The sequence below is a fragment of the Asparagus officinalis genome, chromosome 4 (assembly GCF_001876935.1).
Source record: "Asparagus officinalis chromosome 4, Aspof.V1, whole genome shotgun sequence".
NCBI lineage: Eukaryota > Viridiplantae > Streptophyta > Magnoliopsida > Asparagales > Asparagaceae > Asparagus > Asparagus officinalis.
The window spans coordinates 100454959-100481901 of NC_033797.1; the positions used below are offsets into that span (position 1 = coordinate 100454959).

The window sequence follows — 26943 nt, forward strand, 5'->3', positions numbered from 1 at the left end:
GAAGATCAAGATATTTAATCTTAGCTTTTCAGATATAATGAACATATTAATGAATTCTTTCGTATCACATGAACTATATTTTTTTCAATGTTATCTAGTTTTCTCATATTCATCTTATATCTATATACATATCCGCTTATATATCCGTATGTATATCCATATCTTTATCCAATATTAGATGATACAGATATGAATTTTTCTTACCGAGGTATATCTGTATCCGAAATGAGTAAGCGGATATAGATATGATAAGTATCATATCTGAGCCATATATAGACCAAATGCACCCCTATAGACAGGTATAAGCAACTGGCAATCCATAAATCTGCAAGTCCTATACTGTGATCTCATAGGTAAATTAATTACCACAAAATTATGTCTAGATGTCATCAAGGTTGCTAGTTTTTACACAACGATAAGTGAAAAAAATCACTGCAACCCTTTGAAGGCGATAAGAGTTGACGATGATTTATGATCATAAAAATTTATAATGCTTTATTAATCGTTGTATAGCATATTTTTCCATACATTGTTTATGAACTGATATGTATCACAATTTATAAAGGAACAGAAGATAAACACAAGAGGACATATTTTACTGTGCACCAGCTATTCAAGTATGAAGTATCAAACACCGTTAATCAAAGGAAAACATCAAGAAAGCTAAGAATAGCTAAGTTGAAAGGATTTTTGTAGCTTGTAGACTGGTTGTTCAATCTAAAATGACGCATCTTGAGCTCCAACTCTGCCTCGAGGTATCAGGCGCAGTTCTGAGCCATGTTTAAGAAAGACATTACCTGAATGAACAAACAAAAGCACTTGAATTCTTTTGGAAAAACTTTATTTTGGATGGAACCTAGCAAAAAGTATAAACTTCATCAAAGAGAATACACTGAGATGAGTGTAAATAGAATACACGAGACGAGTGTAAGCAGATAATTACTACCTAACCAAATATTTATAAGCTGGGGTGTCCAAGGCAGTACACCCAAAATGAGGATGAAAAGAAAAATATTATAAGTTGGAGTCTCCATGGAATATAGCACGCATATTCAGCATGAAGTCGGCAATGCACAATGTGAAAACATTAATTTTATGCAAAATGTCTCGATCCAAGGTCTACTACTATGTTATCCCTGTAAGGACGCCACTCTTATGTTTTACAACTACAACTACAATATGCTGTTACATACAAAAATTTCATGGTGATATATTATAATGCTAGATGTTTTCATTATTTCACATAGGTCATTCCTTACATTGTTTTGATTTTTGATGTTACAAGAAATTATTTCACTAACATATATTATAACGCAAATTTCAGGCAAACCTGACTAAACTCATTGAATCCAGTGAAAGTTCTAAATACTGCCGTATCATTTCTCACGTGAAGAGTACTTAAGAAAGTTTGCAACACAGGAAGTATTTCATGCCTCTCCAAACGGGAGAAGAAAGAGCTTAGGGGTTTTAGAAGATGATGAGAAGAAAACTTGGAGTAAGGGGGTGGAGAAGAAAAGAAGAATTTAGGGGTTTGTCAAAGAAGAAAGGAGGGAAATAAAGAGGAAATGGAAGAGAGAAGAAATTGGGCTAAGAAGGTTTAGGGTTAAGAGGAATCAACATGAAATTTAGCTCTTTAAACTCCCACTAAGGTCTTAATGAAATTAACACATGAAATATTTTTCTTTGCATTAACTATCATAAACTTAGCAAGTGTCAAAAGAATTTTTTAGCGATATTAACAACAGACACAGAGAACCTAACTTGGCCCTTCCCAGTTCATATAATATAGTAAAAAATATTGCATCCTAGACAGAACATCTTAGACTGATTTTCTCTGTCTAGGATGTGAGCATCCTAGATGAAAAACTCATCTAGTATAGTGAGACGCACAAGTAACAACAAAAACCTATTTTTTTTGTTTTGGCATGAGTTGGCTCACAAACTTTCTAAAACTGCCACCTTTCAAGATATTTTCCCCTTATTCTCATACCTCCGTCCACAAATTTTCAAAACCCTCTCTCAAACTTTCCATAACCCTAAGAGGCCTCCTCGCCCATCTCCGCTACCCCCAAGCCCCCAAAACGTCCTCCGCCCGAAGCTCCCCTCCACCGCTCCAATAAAATAAAACCTCTTTGTCTCAGATTGCATCCTCTCCTTATCCTGTCTACTTTCCTTTGGCAGGAGATCTCCTCCATTGGTGCATTTGGGCAAAGAAATTTTATTTATCGAGTGATAAGGTATATAATATATGCTTTGATAAATTACAAACAAAACATTGTCTTCCTCTTGTTGTAATCTCTATATTCGTCGTATCTTGTAACCCTAAATCATTAGTTTCGAAAGTGGCCCACTTTTTTTTCCCTTCGGCTTAAGATCAAGTGACATTTCTTATCACAAATTATTGTAATCTTTTAACCTAGATGGCAATTACAAGCTCGGCATTTGCTCTTTAATAACATCCTATTGAAGAAGAATGTATTCATCTGAGATGGTTTGTTTCGATTAATTATCACATTAACTTAATTAAAGGTCATGTATGATGCTTGAATATATGGTCTTTATGTTGGAAAAAGATTTTTCTTACATTTTTATTGATTGATCTTTTTTTTTTGGTAAGCATGATTAAACTTTCATAACAAGTGTATAGAGTTAATGTACATACATATCACAATGTTTCGCCATCAGAACTTCAGTAACACAACCTGGCCTATGCAATGTATATAGACTTGGCAATCAACTTGTGATGATTGTATTTGATAGTCTTGGTAATCAGGGGAATGGTAAAGGGTGTATGGATCTCTCGTCAAAGATATGGAAGCTTCCGCATATTGGAGAGGTGGATGATGCAACTAGTAACCTAGAGGAACTTGTGACAGTTAATTGTAAGGTGGAACTAGTGGAGTTGTTGGAGGAGAATGTGATCGAGAGCTTGCAATGGGAAGAAGTGGGTGTTTTTCAACAGGTACAATTTAGTGAGAAAGAAAACATTACACTAGCAGTGATTAATTTTATTTTTTGATTATATATACTCTGTCATTAGAGCTCATAGTTTTGCACAGTGTTTTCATAATTGAACAACTAAATAAGCATGAAAATATAGGGTTGGGCGCGGGCTAGATCGACCCACAAGCTGACCTAGCCCAACCCGGCATGGGTCAAGACCCGGCTTGTGATATATGCAGGTCACGGGCCGAACTGGGTCCAGCTTCAAACCTGGGACGAGAGAAATCGGCCCGGCCCACCTTGACCCAATCCACCATCAACCCGGCCCGACCCAAAAATTTAATTTTTAGTTTTTTTTTTTAATATAAACAATAACCCATATAATTAAGAGCAGCAGTCTGCTGCGACGCTACCAGCAGGCTAGCAACTGCCCTGCTGGCGGCAATCTAGTTTTTTGGCCTAGTCTGACATGCTGGTATCAGGCCAGATACGTCATTTTTCCCTAAAAAGAGGTCGGTCTCCTTTTTTTCCAAACAGAGAGAGATACTGAGACAGGGTCACAGGCTCTGTTTTTAGCCTGCTAAAATTCTTTTTAGCTTGCTAAAAAGATCTTAGCCTGCTAAAGATCAGGCTAAAAGGATTCTCTTTTTAGCAAGCTAAAAAGAGGATAAGCAAGCTAAAAAGATGCTCTTTTTAGCCTTAGCAAGCTAAAAAGAGCATCTTTTTAGTCTGCTAAGGCTAAAAAGAGAGAGAGCTAGTGGCTCTCTCTTTTGAGCAGTCAGCAACAACATTGCTGCTTATTGTTAAAAAGAGAGAGTCAACAGCTCTCTTTTTTAATTTTTTTTAAGATAAAGGTATGTCCAATGAATATCTTCCCTCTGTTATAAATAGGACTTGTTTCACTCTCATATCTCATAACTTCTATCAATATATCTCATTCTAATTACAAAAGATATTCTATACACTCTTTGCCAAAGTTTTCTTAGAAAAAATTAAAAAAAATCAGATGGATCCCTACTCATCTTATTCACTATACTCTCCCTACTTATCCTCCTCACATGATTCTTCCTCTTCTCCATCCATTGCAGGTGGAAGTGGTTATACACTATTTTTACATTCTCAACATTATTCACATGAAGCCAGTGATAGTAGTAATGACCAAATGTATAATGCACCTTACGATTCTTACTACCCTTCTATTCCCAGCGGGTATATTGTTCATCCCAACGGTACCGTTCTATTTACATATCCTAGAGTAACCACAAGTAATGCTCCTCAAGACTCTACTTCTAGACACTCTATTTCACTTTCTCCAATGGAATGACAACAATCATGTGGGCCGTTACCACCCAGTTCTGTGATGGCAAGACATTCTATCTCTTCTTATCCTCCACCCCAACCTCCTCGACATCCGTCTCCGACTTCTCACTCTTCAGATACTGAAGTTCTAGAGACACAAATTGAAGAAGTAACTGAAACAGAACATGCTTCCAATAAACGAAAAAAATCAAAAGATTCTTCATGGGTTTGGGCTTTTTTTTAAAAATTTCTAGATCCAAACAGTAACAGATCGGCACGTTGTTTAGCATGCCAAATTATCTAAAAATTTGGAAAGAATTACAGAACAGGAACACTATCTCGACATTTAAAAAAACTTAATCACAGATTGTTAGAGGTACAGGTGGGTTATCGATATTCAGGTATAAACTCGAACTCGCTAAGGAAAACTTAGCTAAGTTTATTGTGCAAGCTAAGCTTCCTTTTAATATTATTGAAAAAGATTTTTCTGAAAAATATATTAAAAGTTATTTTTGTCCAGAATATCAAAAAATTAGCAAAAGAATTACAAGAAAAATTGAACGTCTTTTATATGCTAAAAATTATCATGTAAGCTACTCTATCTGCTGTAGCCACCAAAATAGCTTTGACTTCTGGTGTTTGGGAGTCTCTTAATCGCAATCATTATATTTGTGTTACTCCGTATTATATTGGTGAAAATTGGATTTTTCAAAAAAGAATTGTCATTCAGGAGGTTTGAATATCTGCATAATGCACAAGGCGTTTGTGATGCAATTTCAGAAACTTGTCGTGACTATGGGACAGAGGAAATTTTTTTCTATATCTTTTGACAATGCTTCAGGAAACACATCAGCAATTTAAAAATTGAAAGAAATTTTGAATCTGATAATAAAGGGTAAATTTGTTTTCATATTAGATGTGTTTGACATATCATTAACCTTTGTGTGTAGGATGGAATGAAATATCTTGATCAGTATTTATAGATACTAAAATGGTTTATCACTTTTATGAGAGGTAGTGGTCCAAGAATATAGTCCTTTAAGGAGAGTTGTGACGTTTACGGCTAGAGGAGAAAAGTTTTCAAATTGATGTTAAGACAAGATGGAACTATACTTACAATATGCTTAGTGATGCCATCACTTACCAAAAAGCGATTGATGCATTTATTGAATGTAAACATCTATCTCATCTTTCCATAACATCTAGCGAGTGGAATCTTTATGAAGTTTTCTATCATGTTCTTGAGAAGTTTGAGGTAGCAACTAGAACACTTTCTGGAGTTCGTTGTTCCACTATTCATTTAGTGTTTTATCATCTTAATAATATTATTGAATTATTTGCAGAATATAGAACTCATGACTTTCTTGTAGGTTGCATAGCATAAGTTTAAAAAATATTTTGAGAATATGCTATTTATTTTTTATTTAGCAACTATTATGGATCCCAGAATTAAACTTGATAATTTATCTAAAATGTTTAGATTTTTCTGACAGTATGGATTATGGGCGTAATATAGCAGATATTATAAAAGAGATTAAGAAAACTAATGCACTTGAATATTGGAAGAAAGAAGACCACAACTACCCTATTCTATCTACGGTGGTTAGAGATATATTAACTCCTCCTGTTTCACGGTCGTATCAGAAAGTGCCTTTTGAGCAGGGGGGAGAGTCATTTTCGAATGGAGAACACAGCTTACAGCAACACATGTAGAGATGTGTGTGTTTAAAGGAATGGCTCGATGCAGAAAAATGGTCACAAGGACAGTAAACAAGACCTTTCCTTGAAGAATTTGATAAATATAACTTGAAAGAATTCGACTCCTTAAATATTAATGGTTAACATTTTTTCCTTTTTCCTCTTATATTTGTAATTTAAATTTAAACTAAAGGAAAGTTATTAACTTCCCGTGAACATAGATCTTCCATCGAAGTCCGAATCACGTATATCTTTGTGTTTGTGATGTTTTATCTTTGTACAATGTGTCACTGTTTGTGCGTGCGTATATATTATTCCAAATAAAGAGTAAAATAAAAAATAATTTAAATATAATTTAATAAATACAAATATAAAGTTAATATAGTTTACAAATTAAAAATAAAAAAATAAAAAAGTTAGGGCTATCCCACAACCCATGGGCCGTGGGCCGGGCCGGGTGCAATCCCAGACTAAGGATCAGAGAAATAGGCCCAACTCACTTTGACCGGAGCAAGCTCGGGTTGGACCTAGCCAGGCCTTGAACCCAGCGGGTCAGGTCACAGGCCTGAACCGGCCAGACTCACACCCACCCCTATGGAAACATGCCAAATGTGGTAATCGTGTTATTTACAAGTACTGATTTAACATTAAGGTGATTTCTTTTGTTTTGTTTTGTTCTAAGTTCCAAAATAGCATATCTAGTCTGATAGGGATCAATATACCCGATTCTATTCCAGAGGGACTTGACATTGTAGATCTTATTGAGATATCATCAGATTTTATTCAATTTGAGATAAAGACTGATTTTACTCAGTTATTGTTAGGATAAGAATAAAGTTATTGATAGGATTGAGATTGTTAAGATTTGATTTGTTTAGAGAGATGAGCATTTATATGTTTTTAGATAAAGATTAAATTTGTTTAGAGATAAGATTTGATTTGTTTTCAGATAAGATTTGAGTTATCTTTATTCACTATAAGAGGAACTTTTATGTAATACGCAGTGAATTTTGAATGAGAATTATTGATTAAAGAGATCTCTGAAGTGATCCCAATTGTGTTTTTTAAGCCTTCTGCAAACAGTCATGTGAACAGCATCGTGAACAATGTGTGAACAGTGACCCTTGTGAGCAGCACCTATGGACAGTGCCTCGTGAACAGTGCCTGGTATTCTCGACGTTACAACCTCATTCACAGATTTGATCCCTGCAGAATTCCACAGTGATGGAGAACTACAAAACTCAGATCTAATCCATTATTCTCATTTAATCAGATTGCTTCCATTGTGGTTAGTTAGAACTGTTACATCCTTGATCTTATATTGAACTAATCCTTTTATTTCGAAACTCTTCCGCAAGATCTAGCTAATAGGAATTCGACTTCAATGTCAAGTACTCAATTATGATTTGTTGACTATGCTCGACGTTTCACGTCTCAGGTTTATTGCGAACACATTCCTTAATTGCTATAGTTTTTGCATCATTTATTACAATTAGTTGTTAGTCCATATTGTTTGATATTTAAAGTTATTTTTTTGCTGTAATTTTAGTGTTTGTATTTACTCTGCATATTAGTTTGTTTAATCACTTTTCCTAGAACTTGATAGATCGTGCTACGTCAGATTAGTATCAGACTAGGTTTAAAATCATTAGCAACCAAAAAAATTATCATTAAGTGTGAGGTGTCATGTCAATTATGCTAATCCTGATTATTATCACTTGCATGTTTGTAATAATCCATGTTTGCACAAACTCTAGATCAAAATCATAGATGCAGTTAGGCCTCTTTTAGCACCTCAACCTAAGGTATAGGTTAGTTTTATTTTATTGTTAAAAAAACAAACATTTGTAGTTCATTCGAATTTAGAAAATGCTTTATTTATAGTTCTTGATTTTGGCAAATTTTCTTTTAGAAGAGCTTGAAAAAAATTTTAGGACAATTTATTTCCAGCTTAGGTAAAAAAAGAGAAAAAAATTGTATCTTAATTTAATTCTTTTCTCTTCAATTCTTTTCTATTATAGGTTGCTAATTGTATGTAGTTACGTAGCGAAACGATCTATATGGCTAAACAGGATATAAATGAAGCTCTAGATAAAATCTTGAAAACTCTAAAAGATTTTAACACGCGAGTCACTAAACTCGAAGCTAATCAGTTAGAGGGTGACAACCAGGATAAGGATGAACATCCTAGGGATAACCCTAGAATACGAAACCCAAATAATAGACTTTGCCTTCTCCTTCTTAGAAGAAATTTAGATGGAGGTTAAGAGGATGGGAATAGGTTCAATGGTATAACGAAGCGAGTTAAAGTAGAAGCTATTCCTACGACGGAAGATATGATCCCCCGGCTCTTAGTGATTGGATGGCAGACATGGACTACTATTTTGACTAGTATTATATGTCTAACGATCGTAGGGTTAGATTCGTGAAAATAAAGTTGTATGACCTTGCAAAATTTTAATGGACCTCGGTTGAAAGTCAGCTAGAGCATTTAGGACGCTCATCTATAGAATTTTGGGAAGGGAGAAAAGAAAGATTAAATGAAAAGTATTTACCCCTCACCTATAAGACCCAATTGTTAGATCCATTAAGCACTTTGCGGCAAGGTAGTCTATCCGTCCAAGAGTATATGAGCAAATTTGATGAACTAATGGTTCATTGTGATATTCACGAAGACCCTAGTGTTACTTTGTCTAAGTTTCGTACAGGTTTTAGAGCGGACATCAGGATAGAAACGATTCCTCATACAATAACCTCGTTAGAACATGCCTACCAAGTTGCTCAAGAATTTAAGCAATATCTTAAGACACCTAGCACTAAGAAGTTATCTAACCCAATAGGACAGTCGTTTAAAAAGCAAATAGATAACAAGTTAAAACGTTATAATAACAAGTCTACAGATCAAAAGGGAAAGACCATTGTAAGTAGCTCCACAAAGAAAGACAAGAAACCCGAACAGTGTTTTAATTGTGAGGGTATAGGACACTATGCACACCAATGCCCTAGTCGTAATTTACACCTAGGAGCAGGTAGCCAAGAAATAGAAGAAGATGAAGATGAGGAAGAAGACGTTTACAAGGTTAATAATAGGGATAGCGATGCTGATGAGTTATTAGCCACCTCTTTAGGCGTTATGAGGTGTACGTTAGCAACAACACGAAATGAAGATGATTAGCATAGGAACTCTATCATTCACACCTACTTTAAAGTTAATGAGAAAATATATAAGCTTGTAATAGATGGAGATAGTTGTGTCAATATAATAACCAAGTCAGCACTTAAACACATGAATCTAAAGCCAGAACCACATCCACAACCCTATAATGTCGCCTGGATAGATAAAACTGCTATACCTGTATCCCAAAGATGTTTAATTCTTATTCAGTTGCCTAGCAACTCAGACCATATTTGATGTGATGTCCTCCCTATGGATGTTGCCCACATTCTATTAGGACAACCTTAGCTATACAATAGAGATTTTACTAGTTTCAAAAGGTCAAACAACTTTGTTTTCACTTTCAATAGTAAAAAATAGTCTTAAATCCGACAAAACCAAAAGAACCTAAGAATGTTAAAGGTACCACTCCACCTAGAAAAAGTCAGCAAAACAAATTTGTTCACATTTTAACTCAAAATAAATTCATTAGGGAGAGCGCTCCAGAAGGTTTTATGTATGCGATTGTGGCCATTGGCGCGAACACTATTAGTGAACCACCAAAATACCTTCCCGAAATTCGTCAAATCCTTTCCAATTTTAAGGATGTCATGACCGATGAACTCCCTAATGAGTTACCTCCAATGCAAGACATTCAACACGTTATAGATCTAGTATCAAGGGCCACCTTACTGAATTTGCCGCACTATAGGATGAATCCTACTAAGCATGCTAAATTACACTGTCATGTAGATGGATTATAGCTAAAAGGCTTCATTAGGGAGAGCTTGAGTCCTTGTGTCATTCTTGTTTTGCTTACCCCTAAGAAAGACGGTAGTTAGCAGATGTGTGTAAATAGTCGAGCAATTAATAAGATCATTGTTAAGTATAAGGTCCCTATTCCTAGACTAGATGACCTATTAGATGCCATAGCAGGATCTAGTATATTTTCTAAGATTGATCTTAGAAGTGGGTATCATCAGATTCGTATCCGTGATGGTGATGAGTGGAAAACCACATTTAAGACTAAAGACGGGATGTTTGAATGGTTAGTTATGCCCTTTGGATTGTCCAATGCACCTAGCACCTTTATGAGGGTAATGACACAAGTTTTGCGTCCGTTCCTAAGATTCGTTGTTATATATTTTGACGATATTTTAATATTTAGCAAAACCCGGGAGGAACATATGTTTCACTTAATACAGATTTTAGATGTCCTTTGTAAGGAAAAGTTATATGTCAATCTAAATAAGTGTGAATTCATGTCTACATCAGTCAATTTTCTAGGTTTTGTAGTCTCTAGTGAAGGAGTATGAGCTGACCCTGACGAAGTTAAGGCTATTAGAGAGTGATCTACTTCTAAGAACATTCATGAAGTCAGAAGCTTTCATGTGCTAGCTACATCTTACAGGAAATTTGTCAAAGGATTTAGTACCGTTATGTCCCTAATTACAAATTGTCTTAAAAAAAGAGAATTTCAATGGACTAAGTCTACTACTAGAGCATTTGAGGAAATTAAGGAGAAGCTTACCACTGCCCTAGTATTAAGTCTGCCTGATTTCTCTAAAGTTTTTGAGGTTGCATGTGATGCATCAGGAGTAGGTATAGGAGGAGCGTTGAGTCAAGAGGGTCATCATATAGCTTACTTTAGTGAAAAATTAAATGATGCTCGACAACACTAATCGACCCAAGATAAAGAATTCTATGATGTGATACAGAGTCTTAGGTATTGGCGCCACTATTTGTTACCTAAGGAATTCGTCCTATTCTCTGACCATCAAGCCTTACAATACTTGAATTCCTAGAAAAATTTAGGGCCTAGACATATTAAATGGGTAGAATTCATTCAGGAGTACACATGTGTACTTAAACACAAATCCGGGGTAGAAAATAAAGTCGCCGATGCACTAAGCAGGACATTCTGTATATTAAACACGATGAATGTACGAGTAATTAGATTTGAACAAATATTAGGAGAGTATTCCGCTTCTAGAGATTTTAGTGATATCTACACTTCTCTTACACATGACCCACCTTAAAGTATAGTAGGTTTTACTATCATATATTGTTATTTGTTTAAAGGTACCCGATTGTGCATCCCCAACACGTCACTTAGGGATCAACCTATTTGGGAGTTACACGCAAGAGGAGCTACAGAACATTTTGGTCATGATAAGACAATGTTTGTGGTTAAGGATAGATTTTATTGACCTAGTGTTAAAAAGATGTTGCACAAGTAGCGTCACACTAAAGGGTTTGTCAAGTAGCAAAGGATAGTAAACAAAACACCAGATTATATACACCTTTACCTATACCATTTATACCATGACAGGATTTATACCATTTATAATAGGGAGGAACTTCATGTAATAGGCAGTGAAATTTGAATTAGAATTATTGGAGATTTCTAGAGTGATTTCAATTGCGTCTTTTTAAGCCTCCCGCAAATAGTTCCATGAACAGTGCCATGAATAGAGACCACCATGAACAGCGCCTCGTGAACAGTTCGGTGAACAGTATCGTGAACAGCGCCCCCCCTAACAAATATCGTGGACAGTGCCCGGTATTCTCAACATTGCAGCCTCATTCACAGATTTGATCCCTGCATAATTCCACAGTGACAGAGAACTACAAAACTCAGATCTAAACTCTTATTCTCATTTAATCAGATTACTTATATTGTGGTTAATTAGAACTGTTGCATCCTTGATTTATATTGAACTAACCATTTTATTTTCAAACCCTTTCACAGGATCTAGCTAATATGAATTCGACTCCAACGCTGAGTACTTAATTAGGATTTGTGGACGGTGCTCGACGTTTCACGCCTCAGGTTTATCGCAAACGCATTACTTATTTGCTATGGGTTGGCATCATTTATTACTATTAATTGTTAGTTCATATTGTTTGATATTTAAAGTTATTTTCCGCTATAATTTTAGTGTGAGTTTGCGTTTACTCTGCATATTAGTTTGTTTAATCACTTTTTATAGAGCTTGATAGATCGTGCTACGTCATAGTCCCCCACTTCGCGGTGGCTTTTCTCGAGGGCATCTACATATCGGGGAGTGACAAGGTTTCAATCAATGCATTATAGGTCTACTTGTATTCCTTGAAATTTCTCAAACATGAACTTTTTCTTTTATTTTCTTTCGTATCGTTGATTAATAATTTTATCAAAATAAAAATTAGAGGGTTACGAATATGAGTAATCTGACCTTCATAAATTCATTCCTGCAACTATAAAAAAAAAATTCATGACATCTACTGTTGTTAGTATTTTGCACTTCATTATCTTACCTTGTTTAATCTTGTTAGATCTCAGCTAAAATATGACACAGTTTCCTCTGATATTGCTTTCTTGAATTGTGAATGTCTTTCACCATCAAGTAGAGACAATTAGTGGTAGGGTAGAACTTTAACTCTACAATGCATAGAAATATCTACCATATGTCTTTGTTTAAATATAAAGTTTATTTAATATCTTACCAAGTACTAAAAGTTACATTCATTTAACTTGAGCATTACAGGCATAATCAACATGCAAGGTGCCAAGCCATTGAAGCTCACTACTACATTATGAGTATGTCCATTCTTTTTTAGGTCTCTCATTAGGTCTTAGAATATTTTTGTTGTGTTTTACTAAAGTATTCTAATGCTTTACAGTTGAAATGCAGAATTGAAAGTTAGGTGTAATTTAAGAGCTTGATATGAAGATAAGCCTAACACTTGTAATTTAAGAACTTGATGACTTACTATTTTGTCTAGTTGGAGTGTGCATCATATTATGTCTTAAGGTTGAACCCCAGTGAATTTAGAAGGCAACTCGATGAATCATTTTTGCTATATCATCAGGCTTGTTTATGAAAATTGCATGTTGTTGTAGGTCTTACTGCTATTAAAGGCATTCAGGCGGGAGCTTTTTAGATTGAAACACTACAAGAACTTAGAAAGCAACTCGATACAAATTTGGAACCTTCATCTTAGAAGGTTCTTGTCCTTGAGTTTTTTCTGTTGAGATTTATGTATCTAGTTAACGACGACCACTGTACATGCCATTTTCTTGAATTATTGTAAATTTAATTGGCATATTGTATAAGTTCATGTATGACATTTACTACTATATGAAGTTAGATGCGCTACAATAACACAATTTTCCCTCCCTCCCTCCCTCCCTTCTCTCTTTGTAATTCCTGCACTTGTATAACTTTACATTTGTAATACATCAATAATCATTGGTATAAGATGGCAGCAAATTACTAGAATTTAATGAGTAGAATTTGTGTGCATCCTAGAAGGAAATTTCTATCTACGATTCTAAATTCCGTCCAGGATGTTTTAGCATCATAGACGAAATTTCATCTTAGATGGAATTCCTTCTAGAATGCAACATCCTAGAAGGAATTCCATCTAGGATGCTAATCCTAAACGGATATTTCTATCTAGGATGCCTAATTTTCTACTAGCAGATAGATGGGTAACATATAGATACGATGTCACGTCATTTAGCAAAATGAGCACAAGAGCAAGAAAGTACGGGTTCATCCATTCAAATGTGACTAGCAGTTTAGGCCTCACCACCAGGATATCTCTTGGTATAGCTCATTCAATAGAATGAGCTACCACATCATATTCATTTTTCCTATATATATGTTGGTGTGTAATTATATGATGTGTTATGTGTACATGTATGTGTATGTATATGTATATATACATGTATGCATGTATCTATACATAAATATGATCATGTTACTTTCATTATTTTTCTCCGAAACTCTCACAGACATGTCACATGACCACTTAATCCAAATCGAGGAAAATACAATTTGATTGCAGGTTCAACCTGGAAGAAAAAAAATTATGAAATGCAATTAACTAGGGTTCAAAAGCTTATCCACACATTTGAACGATAACTGCTTTTGCAAAAAACATCACAGTATCAATCTTGAGGAAAACATTCATCAAATGCAATTATCTAAGGTTTCAAAAGATTATCCACACATTCAAATAATAAATACTCTTGCAAAAACAGGTCACCTCTTTTAAAGTGTACTGTCAGAAAGTGCTATGAAGATGCCAGGTTTAAGGCGCTTACTAGATTAACTAAAGATTTCTACTATGCCCTATATATTTGTAGAACGGAAAATATTGCATACAATGAAATGGGTGATAATTTGAAGTCATAGATGCTATTTATAATTGAATGTTTGTATAGAAAAAACAGCAAAAATATCTGAGTTGCAAAACTTGGTGAGACTACCCATAAGTTTGATATTTGTTAGTCAAAAGAGAGATTTAGTACAACCACTAGATATCGCCTAAGTCGCATGGGCATGGGTATGGGTACTAGACACGGAAAATTTGTTAAAGGTATGGTACAGGGACACGGCTAAAAATGTGTATGTTATGTATATTTATATGTATTAAAATTAATAATTGACATAAAATCAATATCATTTTTTCATTTGTATAAGGTCAATCTATTAGAAATAGATGTGAAGTGTAAAATATACATCCAAGAAGTGTATGAGGAGTGTTTTAAATGAAAAAATGTAGTATATAATTGAATACACGCTTGAACAACGTATGCATATATTCAAGAATTGCCAAAAAGTTTGGGTACGGGTATGGGTACGTATCAGGTATAGCTTCCAAAATAGGAGTACCCATGTAATATAGTTGCTAGTATAGAAATAACCAGGAGTACCATACGATAAAAAATAGACCAGATTTCCAATAAATCTAATTCAGAGCATATTTGACAGAATCGAGGATTTACCTGCACTTTGCTGAGGGTTAATACCAACACCATCTGCAAAACAAAAAGGTTTTACAGATTAGGGAAATATACACATAAAGTTATTGTCTGCGAAAACTCTATAACAACATTTATAACGATTGACCATTTAAAAGTTCTACAAGGAAATCAAAATATGAGCATAAAATTTTAGGACTAAATTAAACAGTAAATGGGATGCTACCTAATCAGCTTGGCTAGGTTTAGGCAGCTAATTGGGCTCAGATAGGATTTATCATTTGTGTAATATCCAAACCAAATCCATTAGGGAAATGGATTAGAATTCTTGTTCAGGTCAACATTAATTGATTTACACTGGATTTTAATTGCACTTGAAAATATCAAATATAATTTCATATTACATTTAGGACATTGAATAGATTGTATAAGGTACTTACAAGGTTTTAAATGTCGGCCGACATGTCATGTCAGCCGACATGTCGGTTTGAGGGCTTGAGCAACACGACATGGGCGTTTTCAACTCGTATGTCGGTTTTCAAGGCTAAATCGAAAATATCGGGGTCATATCGGGCATATCGACCGATTTTTTAGCTTTGAAAAATCGACCGATATGGCCCTTTTTTAGATCTATTTTTTGTTATTGGGTTTGAGTTTAGTGATAAAAATCCAAACCCGTTTGACCAGTTCTCATATTTAAGGGTTTCTTATGAAGCCGATAGAAAGAAAAGAGAAAAATTAAGGCTGCAGCGGACTTGAGAACCCATCACTCCTTTCGTGAACGACGACGCCCTTCCCCCACCTCCATCTCTGCACTCTCCCCCTCCCCCTGTCGTCCATCTCCCATTGCGCCTCGAAATCCGAACCCCAACCGAACCCAAGGACGGCGGGGTATCCCGTCGTCGAGATAAAGGGAAGATGGTGGTCGGTGAATCATTCGAAGGACCTCGAGCAGACAAAGAAGAAGAAGACCTCGACACTACCTCCCTACGACGTCCCGTCGTCGGCACTGCCTCCCTGCGACATCGGAATCCACCCATCACCGGCGCCGCCTCTAGAATTTATAAAGTATGCTTATATTGAATTTAGGAATGCTTAGATTACATTTAGGACTTGATATTATATATATGTGCACCATCCGATATGGTAATCCGATATTTAGTCTATATCCCCCGATATATCCCCGATTTCAGCTATCCGACATGGATTTCAGTCGTCCGACATGAACCTGACATCCGACATTTAAAACCTTGGGTACTTACAGAGTATTTGTTTATAATGATTGTTCAAAATTAACATATGAGAATTGAGAACTATGATACTGTTGCAATGTTGCTTCATTCTTAACACTAATTACCTTTTCTTTTTATAATGGTTTAGATGGTTCCTACCTAACACTAGAACTCATGATCGTCCAGATAGTAGCAAGTCTTGATTTTATAATTTGAAGTGCGATCCAACTCTGGTAAATATTTTTCTGTTGACCTTAACTATGAATTTTGTAATAACCATCATTTAGTGTCAAGTTTGGTACTTTTATCAACCCTCATATAGAGCACATATTGGCATGTAAATTGTTATGAAATTGGTAGAACATTTTCAGTACCAAAAGTGATCATACACATATACGATCAATAGAATGTTTTGTGTATGTTTAAAACTCTAAAAACTTCAAATATTGTGAAAATGTTATCAAGAGTGAATACGCAACCTTAATCAGATTTATTCATATATAAAGCAGCAGACCAACAATTGATCCATGTCTTGTATTAGGGAGGGTTTCTAGATCTAATTTTAGCATGCCAAATTCCAGTACTTGATACATGCCTAACTTTGATAGAGATATACAAAGCGGCAGCTATCCTACTCACTATTTATTTCTAGCTCGTGGTTGTACTAGAGTACAAGGTATCATGATACAGTTACTCATGAAATACATCTGAGTTGAAACGAAGCTAATCCTACAAATTACATGAGAATGAAAGAAACCCCAGAGGGAAAATGCACATACCTTTAGTGTTAAAATATAGGATAGTAATTAAAAATTTTAATTTAGGCAAAGGGCTTACCAAACGTTCACCATCACCTGCAAACTAGGTTTTCTTATAAAACTAGGGACATAGATAAAGTAATAAAAGATCATAATATTCTGATGCAACCTAGGACTGTTGTTTATTTAAAATCTTCTAGTTCAACGGTAAAGGCAAGTACTTGTCAGCTACATACACTGTTTGCGTCATTTTTCCTTCTTTAGGGAGTACATAGTGAGGCGAGGTGGGAGAAAGAAAACCAAGATCTAGAATTAAACTACAACATACTATACAACAACAGGATGCCTCATTGTTACAGGCCAAATGATACTCATAAACAAGTTATTGGTCAGTTAAGTCCTATTCTTCTTAATAATGAAGTATAGAAAAAGGGGCCTCTTCAAACAGATAATTCCATTGTTCCCCCTCCCACTTTCTCGTTTCTTTCTACATTGTGCTTTCTATCTTGAACTTTGGATCGTGTGCTTCTTTTATATTTCTAGATGAAATTTAAAATTAACCTCTATCAAGATCCTTGAATCAGCTCAAGTTGGACTCTAGTAAGTTTCGGTTACACTCGGTATTTTTAGAGCATCATGCCCTATTGCCTTAAGCTCTTAAGGAAATAGTTTTGGATCTTGACGCCATGCTAGCATGAGATATGCATACAAGGAGAAAAAGGTATCTTCCTATGTTTTAGAATGGATTAGAAGAGAGGTGAAGAGAGAGGACCAAGACCTGGAATTGAACTGCAGCATCTTACAAACAAGGTGTCTAATCATTATGAGCCTAGTTGTACTCACAAACAAGTCATTTGCAATAAATCCTATGAGCTCTTTGTAATAGTGAGCTTTAGGAAAGATACCCCTTCAGCAAATATTCTAGTAATTCCTTCCTCACTTTGTCCTTTCTTTCTATCTTGTGCTTATTTGATATTTTTGGATCAAATTAAAAATTAAAAAAAAATCCTTGAATTAGCTTAACTTGGAACCTATTAAGCATTGGTTCCACTCGGTCATTTAAAAGTGTCACATATTAGTGGCGGTAATATAACTTATCCCTCCAACTTTTAGAATTTTTCCCTCCACAAAAATGATTAAAAAAACTCTTTTGACATGTATTATTATGAAATTTTAAGAGAGCAAGTAGTGCTTTAATATTGTGACCTTTATTTTTCAATTTGGGCAAACATTATGCATTCAAATCTAATTAAATTGTTTTTTATTGTAGGTATATTTTTGGATGGTACATTTTGTATTTAATGTACTATTTTGTGATAATCAATGATGGTATTTAGGCTCGATTAGTTATTATTTTTTATTGATTACTATGATACTAATTAGTCATGCTCTAAATTTTTTAGGCAGTGAGAAGAGAAATGATTTTTGTTCTTTAATAAATAAATTTTGGTTTTTAGTACTAATTTTGTGATAGTATGGAGTGCTTATACCACACACATAACAACTAATTGAAGAAATAAATTTTGTGAAGAAGAGGATAGAGAATCAATCATGACAACTGAGCTATATTATTAGGAGGGAGTGCATATTTATTGCATTTAATCTACATTAACGGATGACCATAGGCAACCATTAGCAAAGCTCTTTAAGAATTATGACTATTCAGTTTTTCTATCATGGCCTTGTGAAACTGACGTGAGATGGGTGGGATGTGGGGTCCACCCACGTGCATGATACCCCATGCTCACAATTTACACATACAGCGGTTTCTTGTTTTCGTTTCGCATGCTTGATGGCCCACCCGAAGTTGGATCAGCCTTATAAAACCCTCTAGGGTTTCGTGAAGAAGTGTGTGCAAGGAGGATTTGTGTTTTTGCGACTGTGTAAGCGAGGTGGGGATTCTCTTTGCGGCTGCAGAGAAAAAACGCAGAGTGCAAGCCAGGGTTTTGCGGCTACGAAGTTTAGCGGTTGATTCATGTGCTAAGGCAGCGGGCAAAGAACAACTTCGGCTCTCTCTTTTTGGGATTTGTGCATTCTTTTGTAGAGAGAGATATTTGTGTGAGGGATCTGAGAGTTTGTGTGAGGGTTTAAATTGAGAGATTGTAAACCCTTGTTGTATCTCTCCCTCTAATAGTAGATCTCCCCCTCCTTGCCCCGTGGACGTAGGCTATTTGTCGAACCACGTAAATTTTATGTTCTTGCCGTGATTTGTAATAGCTTGTAGGTTCCCTCGACGCGCAATCCTAGAGCTGACAAGAGGAAGAGCTGATATCTCACTTTGATGAGATATCTGGCTTTTGGTTCTTGTTTCCTTTGAGAAACGAGAATTTCATTGTGATCTAATCTCTTGTTTTGCACCTTGCGCACCGGAGGTACTGCCGAAATTTCCGCTGCGCACAACAAGTGGTATCAAAGCTCCGAGTTGAATTTGGGGCTTGATCGAAGGATTCGCTGAAGGACTCCTATTTAAAAAATTAGATCGACAACATGGGAGAAACAAGCACATCAGGATCGTCTCTTTCGAAGGCGATACAGTCTGAGCATCAATAATACAAAGATTGATGTTCCAAAGTTCGACGGCAAGATCAATTTTGGTTTGTGGAGGTGTCAAGTAATGGACGCCTTGGATGCACAAAATTTGGAGGAAACTCGTGAGTTACAAGAGAAACCCGCTGATATGGAGGACAATGTTTGAAAGAAGATGAATAGTAGAGCTTGTGGAGTTATTTGGTCATGCTTGACGCCGGATCTTATTTATGACGTAATGAACGAGACGTCGGTGAAGAGAATGTGGGAAAATCTTATTTATGACGTAATGAACGAGACGTCGGTGAAGAGAATGTGGGAAACACTCAATGAGAAGTATCTGACGAAGAGCATTGAGAATCGCACTCAATGAGAAGTATCTGACGAAGAGCATTGAGAATCGGCTTCACTTGAAGAAGAGGTTTTACCAATTTAAGATGAGAGGGGAGTTTTCATTCGGGAGCATGTTAACAACTTCACGAAGCTAATTTCAGATATGGCAAATGTAGATATCATGGTTGAGGATGAAGACAAAGCGATGTTATTATTGTGTTCGTTGCCGGAAGATGATTTTGGTACGTTTGTTCTTACTATGATAAATGGAAGAACTACGGTTAGCTACAAGGAGGTGACCTCAGCTTTGGTGAATTATGAGTTGAGAAAGAGTAATGACGAACCCTCCGAGAAGGCATCGAAAGATGCATTAGCAGTTCGAGGCCGTGGTCCAAACCGTCATCCAGGTGATCGCTCAAGATCGAAGTCAAGAGGTGGTCATAGAAATATTGGTAGGAACCAGTGTCGTTTTTGTAAAGAAGGATATTGGAAGAACGACTGCCCAAAGTTAAAAGACAAAGCCGGGAAGAATAAAGGGAAAGCTGTACAAGCTTCGGAAGTGAATATTGTCAAGGCTAGTGACGATAATTCGGATACGGATTCTTCAAGCTATTCTTGCTCTACATTACCGTCAGTTTGTTACGCTGATTCTACGGAGTGGATGATGAATTCTGGTGCTACATACCATATTTACCCTAGGAGGGATTGGTTCTCCAGCTTTGAGGAGTTGGAAAGGGGGGATGTTGTGCTCATGGGTAATGATCACGTATGTCCTATTGGTGGTATTGGTACAGTACTGATTCGGATGTGTGATGGGGTGACTCGGGAGCTGAAGGATGTAAGATTCGTTCCTTAATTGACAAAGAATATTATTTCGCTTGGAACTTTGGAGGCAGCTGGCTATAAGATGATCTTGGAGAATGCGACTCTGAAGGTCACAAAGGGGTCCATGGTGGTGATGCGAGGTGTCAGAGAAAACAATCTTTACTACTTGAAGGACAAGACAGTAACAAGAGGTCTGGCAGCTTCGATTACCACAGAGGAAGATGCTACCAGCTTATGGCATATGAGATTAGGACACACTGGTGATAAGTCCCTGCAGGTATTGACGAAGCAGGGGCTATTGAAGGGTGTGAAGACCTGTAAGATGGAGCTGTGTGAATATTGCATACTTGAAAAGAAGACAAGAGTGAAATTCGGCACCGCTATTCATAATACCCAAGGTATATTGGACTATATTCACACAGATGTTTGGGGCCCTTCCAAGCATACATCACTTGGTGGGGCCAACTGTTTTATCATTTTCATTGATGACTATTCCAGAAGGAATTGGGTATACCGATGAAGCATAAACATCAGGTCTTGGATATTTTTGTGGAGTGGAAGAAGAAAATGAAGCTGCAGACAGGTAGAAAGGTAAAAACTCTACGTTCTGATAACGGTGGAGAGTATAAGAGTGATCCGTTTTTGTAGTTTTACCGGGATCACGGCATTAGGCGACACTTCACAATACGTGAGACACCGCAACAGAACAGGGTGGATGAAAGGTTAAATCGTACATTGCTGGAGAAGGTGCGATGTATAATGACACAGAGTGGATTGTCAAGATCCTTTTGGGCCGAGGCATTGGTTTATGCGAGCCATCTCGTGAATAGGTTATCGTGCACTGCGATACAGGGGAAGACTCCGTTGGAGCGTTGGTCTAGGTCGGTAGCTAGTTACTATGAGTCGCTTCGAATATTTGGGTGTCCAGCTTATTACCATGTCAATGATGATAAATTGAATCCGAGGGCGATGAAAGCAGTCTTTGTGGGATTTAGAGATGGAGTTAAAGGCTTCAAGTTATGGGATCCACAGGACAAGAAGATAATTATTAAAGTTCCTCAGCAGGTGGAGGAAGACCAGATTCAGGAGATATCACAGCAGGTGGAGGATGATGTGACTCCACCCACTCCAGATAGCATTGTATCCATTGAGGCTCCTACAGAGGTGGCACTGGGAGGAGATGAGATGACAGTCGGGCATTTAGAGGATACAGTGGATGTTGGGACTCAGGAACAGGGTCATGTTCAGGAGTCCATTACAGCTAATAGACCAAGAAGAAACATTCGTCGGCCAGCTAGATATGACGATGTCATGGTTGCATATGCTTTATCAGTAGAAATCGTTGATGATTTAGTTCCTTCTACATTCAAGGAAGCAGAGTCAAGCTCTGATTCGATTAGGTGGAGGGAAGCTATGAAGGAAGAGATGCAGTCTCTTCATAAGAACGACACTTGAGAACTTGCAAAGCTACCGAAAGGTAAGAAGGCTATTGGATGCAAGTAGGTGTATGCAAAGAAAGAGAAATCTTCTATTGGGGAAATTAGATTCAAAGCCAGATTGGTTGCCAAGGGATATGCACAACTAGAGGGCATTGATTACAACGAGGTATTTTCACCTGTTGTAAAGCATTCGTCGATTCGTATTTTATTAGCATTGGTGGCACAGCTGAATTTGGATTTGGTCCAAATGGATGTAAAGACAGCCTTTCTACATGGAGATTTAGAAGAGAAGATCTATATGACACAACCTATGGGGTTCAAAACTACAGGAAAGGAAAAATTTGTATGCAAGCTGAAGAAGTTTCTTTATGGATTGAAGCAATCGTCGCGACAATGGTACAAGAGATTCGACGGCTTTATGATTGACCGAGGGTACACGAGGAGCCCATCTGACCCGTGTGTTTACATGCACAAGCTACAAAATGATGAGTATATCTATTTACTATTATATGTTGACGATATGCTCATAGCTTCCAGGAATACTTCAGCTATTAGAAAGTTTAAAAAAAAGCTGTCATCCGAATTTGAGATGAAGGATCTTGGAGAAGCAAAGAAGATATTGGGTATGGAGATCGAGAAGCTGTCATCCGAATTTGAGATGAAGGATCTTGGAGAAGCAAAGAAGATATTGGGTATGGAGATCGAGAGGGACAGAGTGAAGGGGAGGTTGAAGTTGACACAGAGGAGTTACTTGCAGAAGATGCTGAAGAAATTCAGTTATGATGGCAATGTCAATGCGGTGAGTACTCCATTAGCGCCCCACTTTAAGCTATCAGCAAAGATGTCACATGTTTCAGTTGAGGACCGTGAATACATGTCCAAAGTTCCATATGCCAATGCTGTGGGTAGCTTGATGTATGCGATGATGTGTACAATGCCAGATTTGTCACAGGCCGTGAGCATGGTATCCAGATACATGCACGACCCCGGGAAGGGTCATTGGAAGGCCGTGAAGTGGATTCTACGATATATCAAAGGTACCGTGGATGTTGGTTTGGTATTTCAGAAGAATGAGAAGAACAAGCAGGATTGTATTGGTTACGTGGATTCTGATTATGCGGGAGATCTGGACAAGCGTCGGTCTACTAGCGGATATGTGTTTACACTAACAGGAGCACCGGTGTGTTGGAGATGCACACTTCAGTCTACAGTGGCTTTCTCCACTACAGAGGCGGAGTATATGGCGTTGACTGAAGCTGTGAAGGAGGCTTTGTGGTTGCAGGGATTATTGGAGAACTTGGGGATTACACAGGAGACCCTTCGGGTATATTATGATAGCATATCAGCTATCTATTTAGCGAAGAACTAAGTTTATCATGCACGCACAAAGCATATCAATGTCAGATTCTATTTTGTTCGTAACGTTTTGGATGAAGGAGACGTCATGTTGGAGAAGATCCACACGAAGGATAACCCTGTAGATATATTGACCAAAGTTATTTCAGGTGTCAAGTTTGGTCATTGTTTGGAACTTTTGAACATTCTTCGGTGTTGAGGCCTTTCGAGGCCATTTGGGTGAACTACGTTCGGCTTGATTCCTTGGGCAAAAGGATACGTAGACAGTCTTTAGATTCAGCCGGTTAGATTAGTTGGTTTTGATGGGGTTGAGATCGTTTGGACTCTCGTTCGGGTTCACTGTGGATTAAGTCCGTTGTCGTGAATTAGCTTCACGACGTACTGGACACAACAAGTGAGACATTTAGATGCTTTGGTGTCGGCTCAGTTTTGGGAAAACTTCACGGAGGTGGAGAATTGTGAAACTGACGTGAGATGGGTGGGATGTGGGGTCCACCCACGTGCATGATACCCCATGCTCACAATTTACACATACAGCGGTTTCTTGTTTTCGTTTCGCATGCTTGATGGCCCACCCGAAGTTGGATCAGCCTTATAAAACCCTCTAGGGTTTCGTGAAGAAGTGTGTGCAAGGAGGATTTGTGTTTTTGCGGCTGTGTAAGCGAGGTGGGGATTCTCTTTGCGGCTGCAGAGAAAAAACGCGGAGTGCAAGCCAGGGTTTTGCGGCTACGAAGTTTAGCGGTTGATTCATGTGCTAAGGCAGCGGGCAAAGAACAACTTCGGCTCTCTTTTTGGGATTTGTGCATTCTTTTGTAGAAAGAGATATTTGTGTGAAGGATCTGAGAGTTTGTGTGAGAGTTTAAATTGAGAGATTGTAAATCCTTGTTGTATCTCTCCCTCTAATAGTAGATCTCCCCCTCCTTACCCCGTGAACGTAGGCTATTTGCCGAACCACGTAAAATTTGTATTCTTGCCGTGATTTGTAATAGCTTGTAGGTTTCCTCGCCGCGCAGTCCTAGAGCTGACGATAGGAAGAGCTGATATCTCACTTTGATAAGATATCTGGTTTTTGGTTCTTGTTTCCTTTGAGAAACGAGAATTTCATTGTGATCTAATCTCTTATTGTGCACCTTGCGCACCGGAGGTGCTGCCGAAATTTCCGCTGCGCACAACACATGGCCTTTAGTACAAGGAAAATTTTTAAAATCTTTTTATTTTTATTTTCTAATAGAACAGTAATGAAGTAAAATGCAAGGAAACATATGACTTGGAAATGGACAAAATTTACCTTAGTCCTGATATTTATGAATTTTTTGTACGTCTTATAAATTATTGACACAAAGTTTAATTACACATTAAGTGCTCTTTTATGAAATTCTTGAATATCTAGTCTTGCTTCGCTTAGATGATCGCCTTTTTCTAACTTGAAAGGTGGTCTTATTTAAAATAAAAAATTGTAGGAAGTGTCATACTACCGAACAAAATTGCAGGTTATCACTTTGTTTTGCTAGATCTTACCACCTTGTTAGGAAACCAATTCACTAAGCATTTCGCTATGTCTAGGTTGCATGGGTACGAATACGGGCATGGATACTGGTACATGTACGAGACACGGCAAATTTGTAAAATGTAGAGTACAGGGACACGGTTATATATATAAATATATACATGTTATGTACATTCATACGTGTTAAAATTAATAATTTACATAAGATCAATATTGTTTTTCCATGTACATAAGATCAATATAAGAAATAGATCGAAAAAACAAATGAATATTATGCTTCCCACACTCCAAAGTAGTTCCTAATAGAAAACAAATGAATATTGTTTTTTCCATGTACATTCATGTGTTGGGTATGGGTACAGCTTCCTAATAGAAGTACCCAGGTAACATAGCGCCACATGAATATTATGCTTCCCACACTCCAAAGTAGTTCCATACCTTGAGCAATGTCATCATGACACACTACAACAAGATAACCTACAATTACTATTTTCGGTTTCCCATCATCTAGTCCATAGTAAAACAAATGAACATGCTTGAGATTTCTTTGATATTAGCAAGAGAAGAAAGGTTAAAAATTTTAACGATGCAAGATGTTCTTTATAACATTCATGTAACTCTGGATTATGCAAATTAAACCAGTTAATCAATGGCAGTATGTGTGTTACAGACTTTTATTCAAGACTTGTATAATTTTAATGGCACCACGTGAATTGGTAGAAGATGCCATTTGATACAGTCTACTGTTAACATGTTTTCTGGACTTCATCATTTCAACCTATGAATGTAAGATATTATATCGACCATATTAAATGATCCTTGTTCTTTTGCATTTGATTTTAAAGGAGTTTAGGCTTAAATGTATGAAATTTTTTGTGAAAACACTTCAATCGCTCATTGATAGTCGCAATTGTTTAACAGGTTGAATATCAATTTTGAACATAGAATCTAAATATAAATACTGAAGTAAGTGTTCCATTGAGACGTTTTTTCGTCAATCCTTTCCCCTTTTATATCTCCTAGTCCTCCCAACCCCCCGAAAAAAAAATTCTTTTCCTTTTTCTCCTCCATTAGGGTCAAATGGGATTCAAATCCAACTTCAATTCTTGTTTCTACAGCTCTCCAACAATATTCCTAATATATCAATCCAAACAAACTGTACATGCCATCTTCAATGAGAAATGCAACACTAATAACTTGATTCCTATCACAATCTTGCACAGATTTCTTCTGATCCCCTTGCCCAAACGACCAATATGAGAAATAAAGCCTTAAATTATAAAACTAAAAATTCGCAGACAATTTGTCACTAATAACAATAACTCGAACACTTGCAACTAGAAATAATAATAACAACTTTTTTGGCTATAAGAAACATAAGACGAAAAGAATCAGTACCATTGGTGATGATCGCGCTAGTTTGAGGAGGAACCTTGAACTCCTCAGCAGCGAATTTTAGCACTGCAGTGAATGGCGCCGTCTCCGGAACACTGAAACTGCATAAAAATCGACGAACTAAAATTCCCAAAAAAAACATAAATTGACGAACGAAACCCTAGAAATCAAAGACAAATGAGGCAAAGATTACACTTTGAAGGGGAGTTTTGGATCCGATGTCAGGGTCACTTTGAATGACACCTTTCCTCCAGTCGCCATTTCTCTGAGAGAGAGAGACAGATGAGATGTTACCAGTTGAATCACAAAATTTTCAAAACCGGCCCTTTCTCAAAAATATTTCTAAAAAACGACATGTTTCGATCATATTTGTCAAAACCGATATAGTTTTAGTCATTGGGCTGAAACTGGGTCGGTTTTAACGAAAGAAGTTCTCAAACTTCACGAGACTTCTCAAGTTTAGTAACCATTTAATTAAGCTGCTAATTCACAGGACTTCAAGTCCTGTGAAGTTCGTTTCAGCCCTGAAGTTGTTTTGAACCATGAAGTTTAGCAGTTTAGTTAAATGACTATTAAACTTCACGGGACTATTCATATTTTTTTTGTCAAAACTGACTTAGTTTTAGCCCGATAGCTGAAACTAGGTCGGTTTTGACGAATATTGTTGAAAGGGATCGTTTTTTGGGAATATTTTTGTAAATGGCACTGTTTTGAAAATTTGTC

General features: G+C 36.8%; 1 protein-coding gene across 1 annotated transcript; it reads right to left on the bottom strand.

Annotated features, from left to right (window-relative positions):
* On the bottom strand, positions 473-26558 carry LOC109836069 (ubiquitin-fold modifier 1-like). The gene is made up of 4 exons (XM_020403987.1): positions 26414-26558; positions 26224-26321; positions 14874-14906; positions 473-797 (listed from the first exon to the last, which is right to left on the bottom strand). Exons 1-4 carry the CDS (start codon positions 26479-26481, stop codon positions 718-720), a joined length of 279 nt encoding a protein of 92 aa, XP_020259576.1. The 5' UTR covers positions 26482-26558; the 3' UTR covers positions 473-717.

What these genes read in the sequence shown, in the direction of transcription:
- LOC109836069 (XM_020403987.1), bottom strand. Translation starts at nt 26,481, where the DNA reads ATGGCGACTGGAGGAAAGGTGTCATTCAAAGTGACCCTGACATCGGAT. An exon ending in CCAAAACTCCCCTTCAAAGT is followed by an intron (nt 26,322 to 26,413) that starts GTAATCTTTGCC and finishes ATTTTTATGCAG; the next exon opens with TTTCAGTGTTCCGGAGACGG. An exon ending in TAACCCTCAGCAAAGTGCAG is followed by an intron (nt 798 to 14,873) that starts GTAAATCCTCGA and finishes TTGTTCATTCAG; the next exon opens with GTAATGTCTTTCTTAAACAT.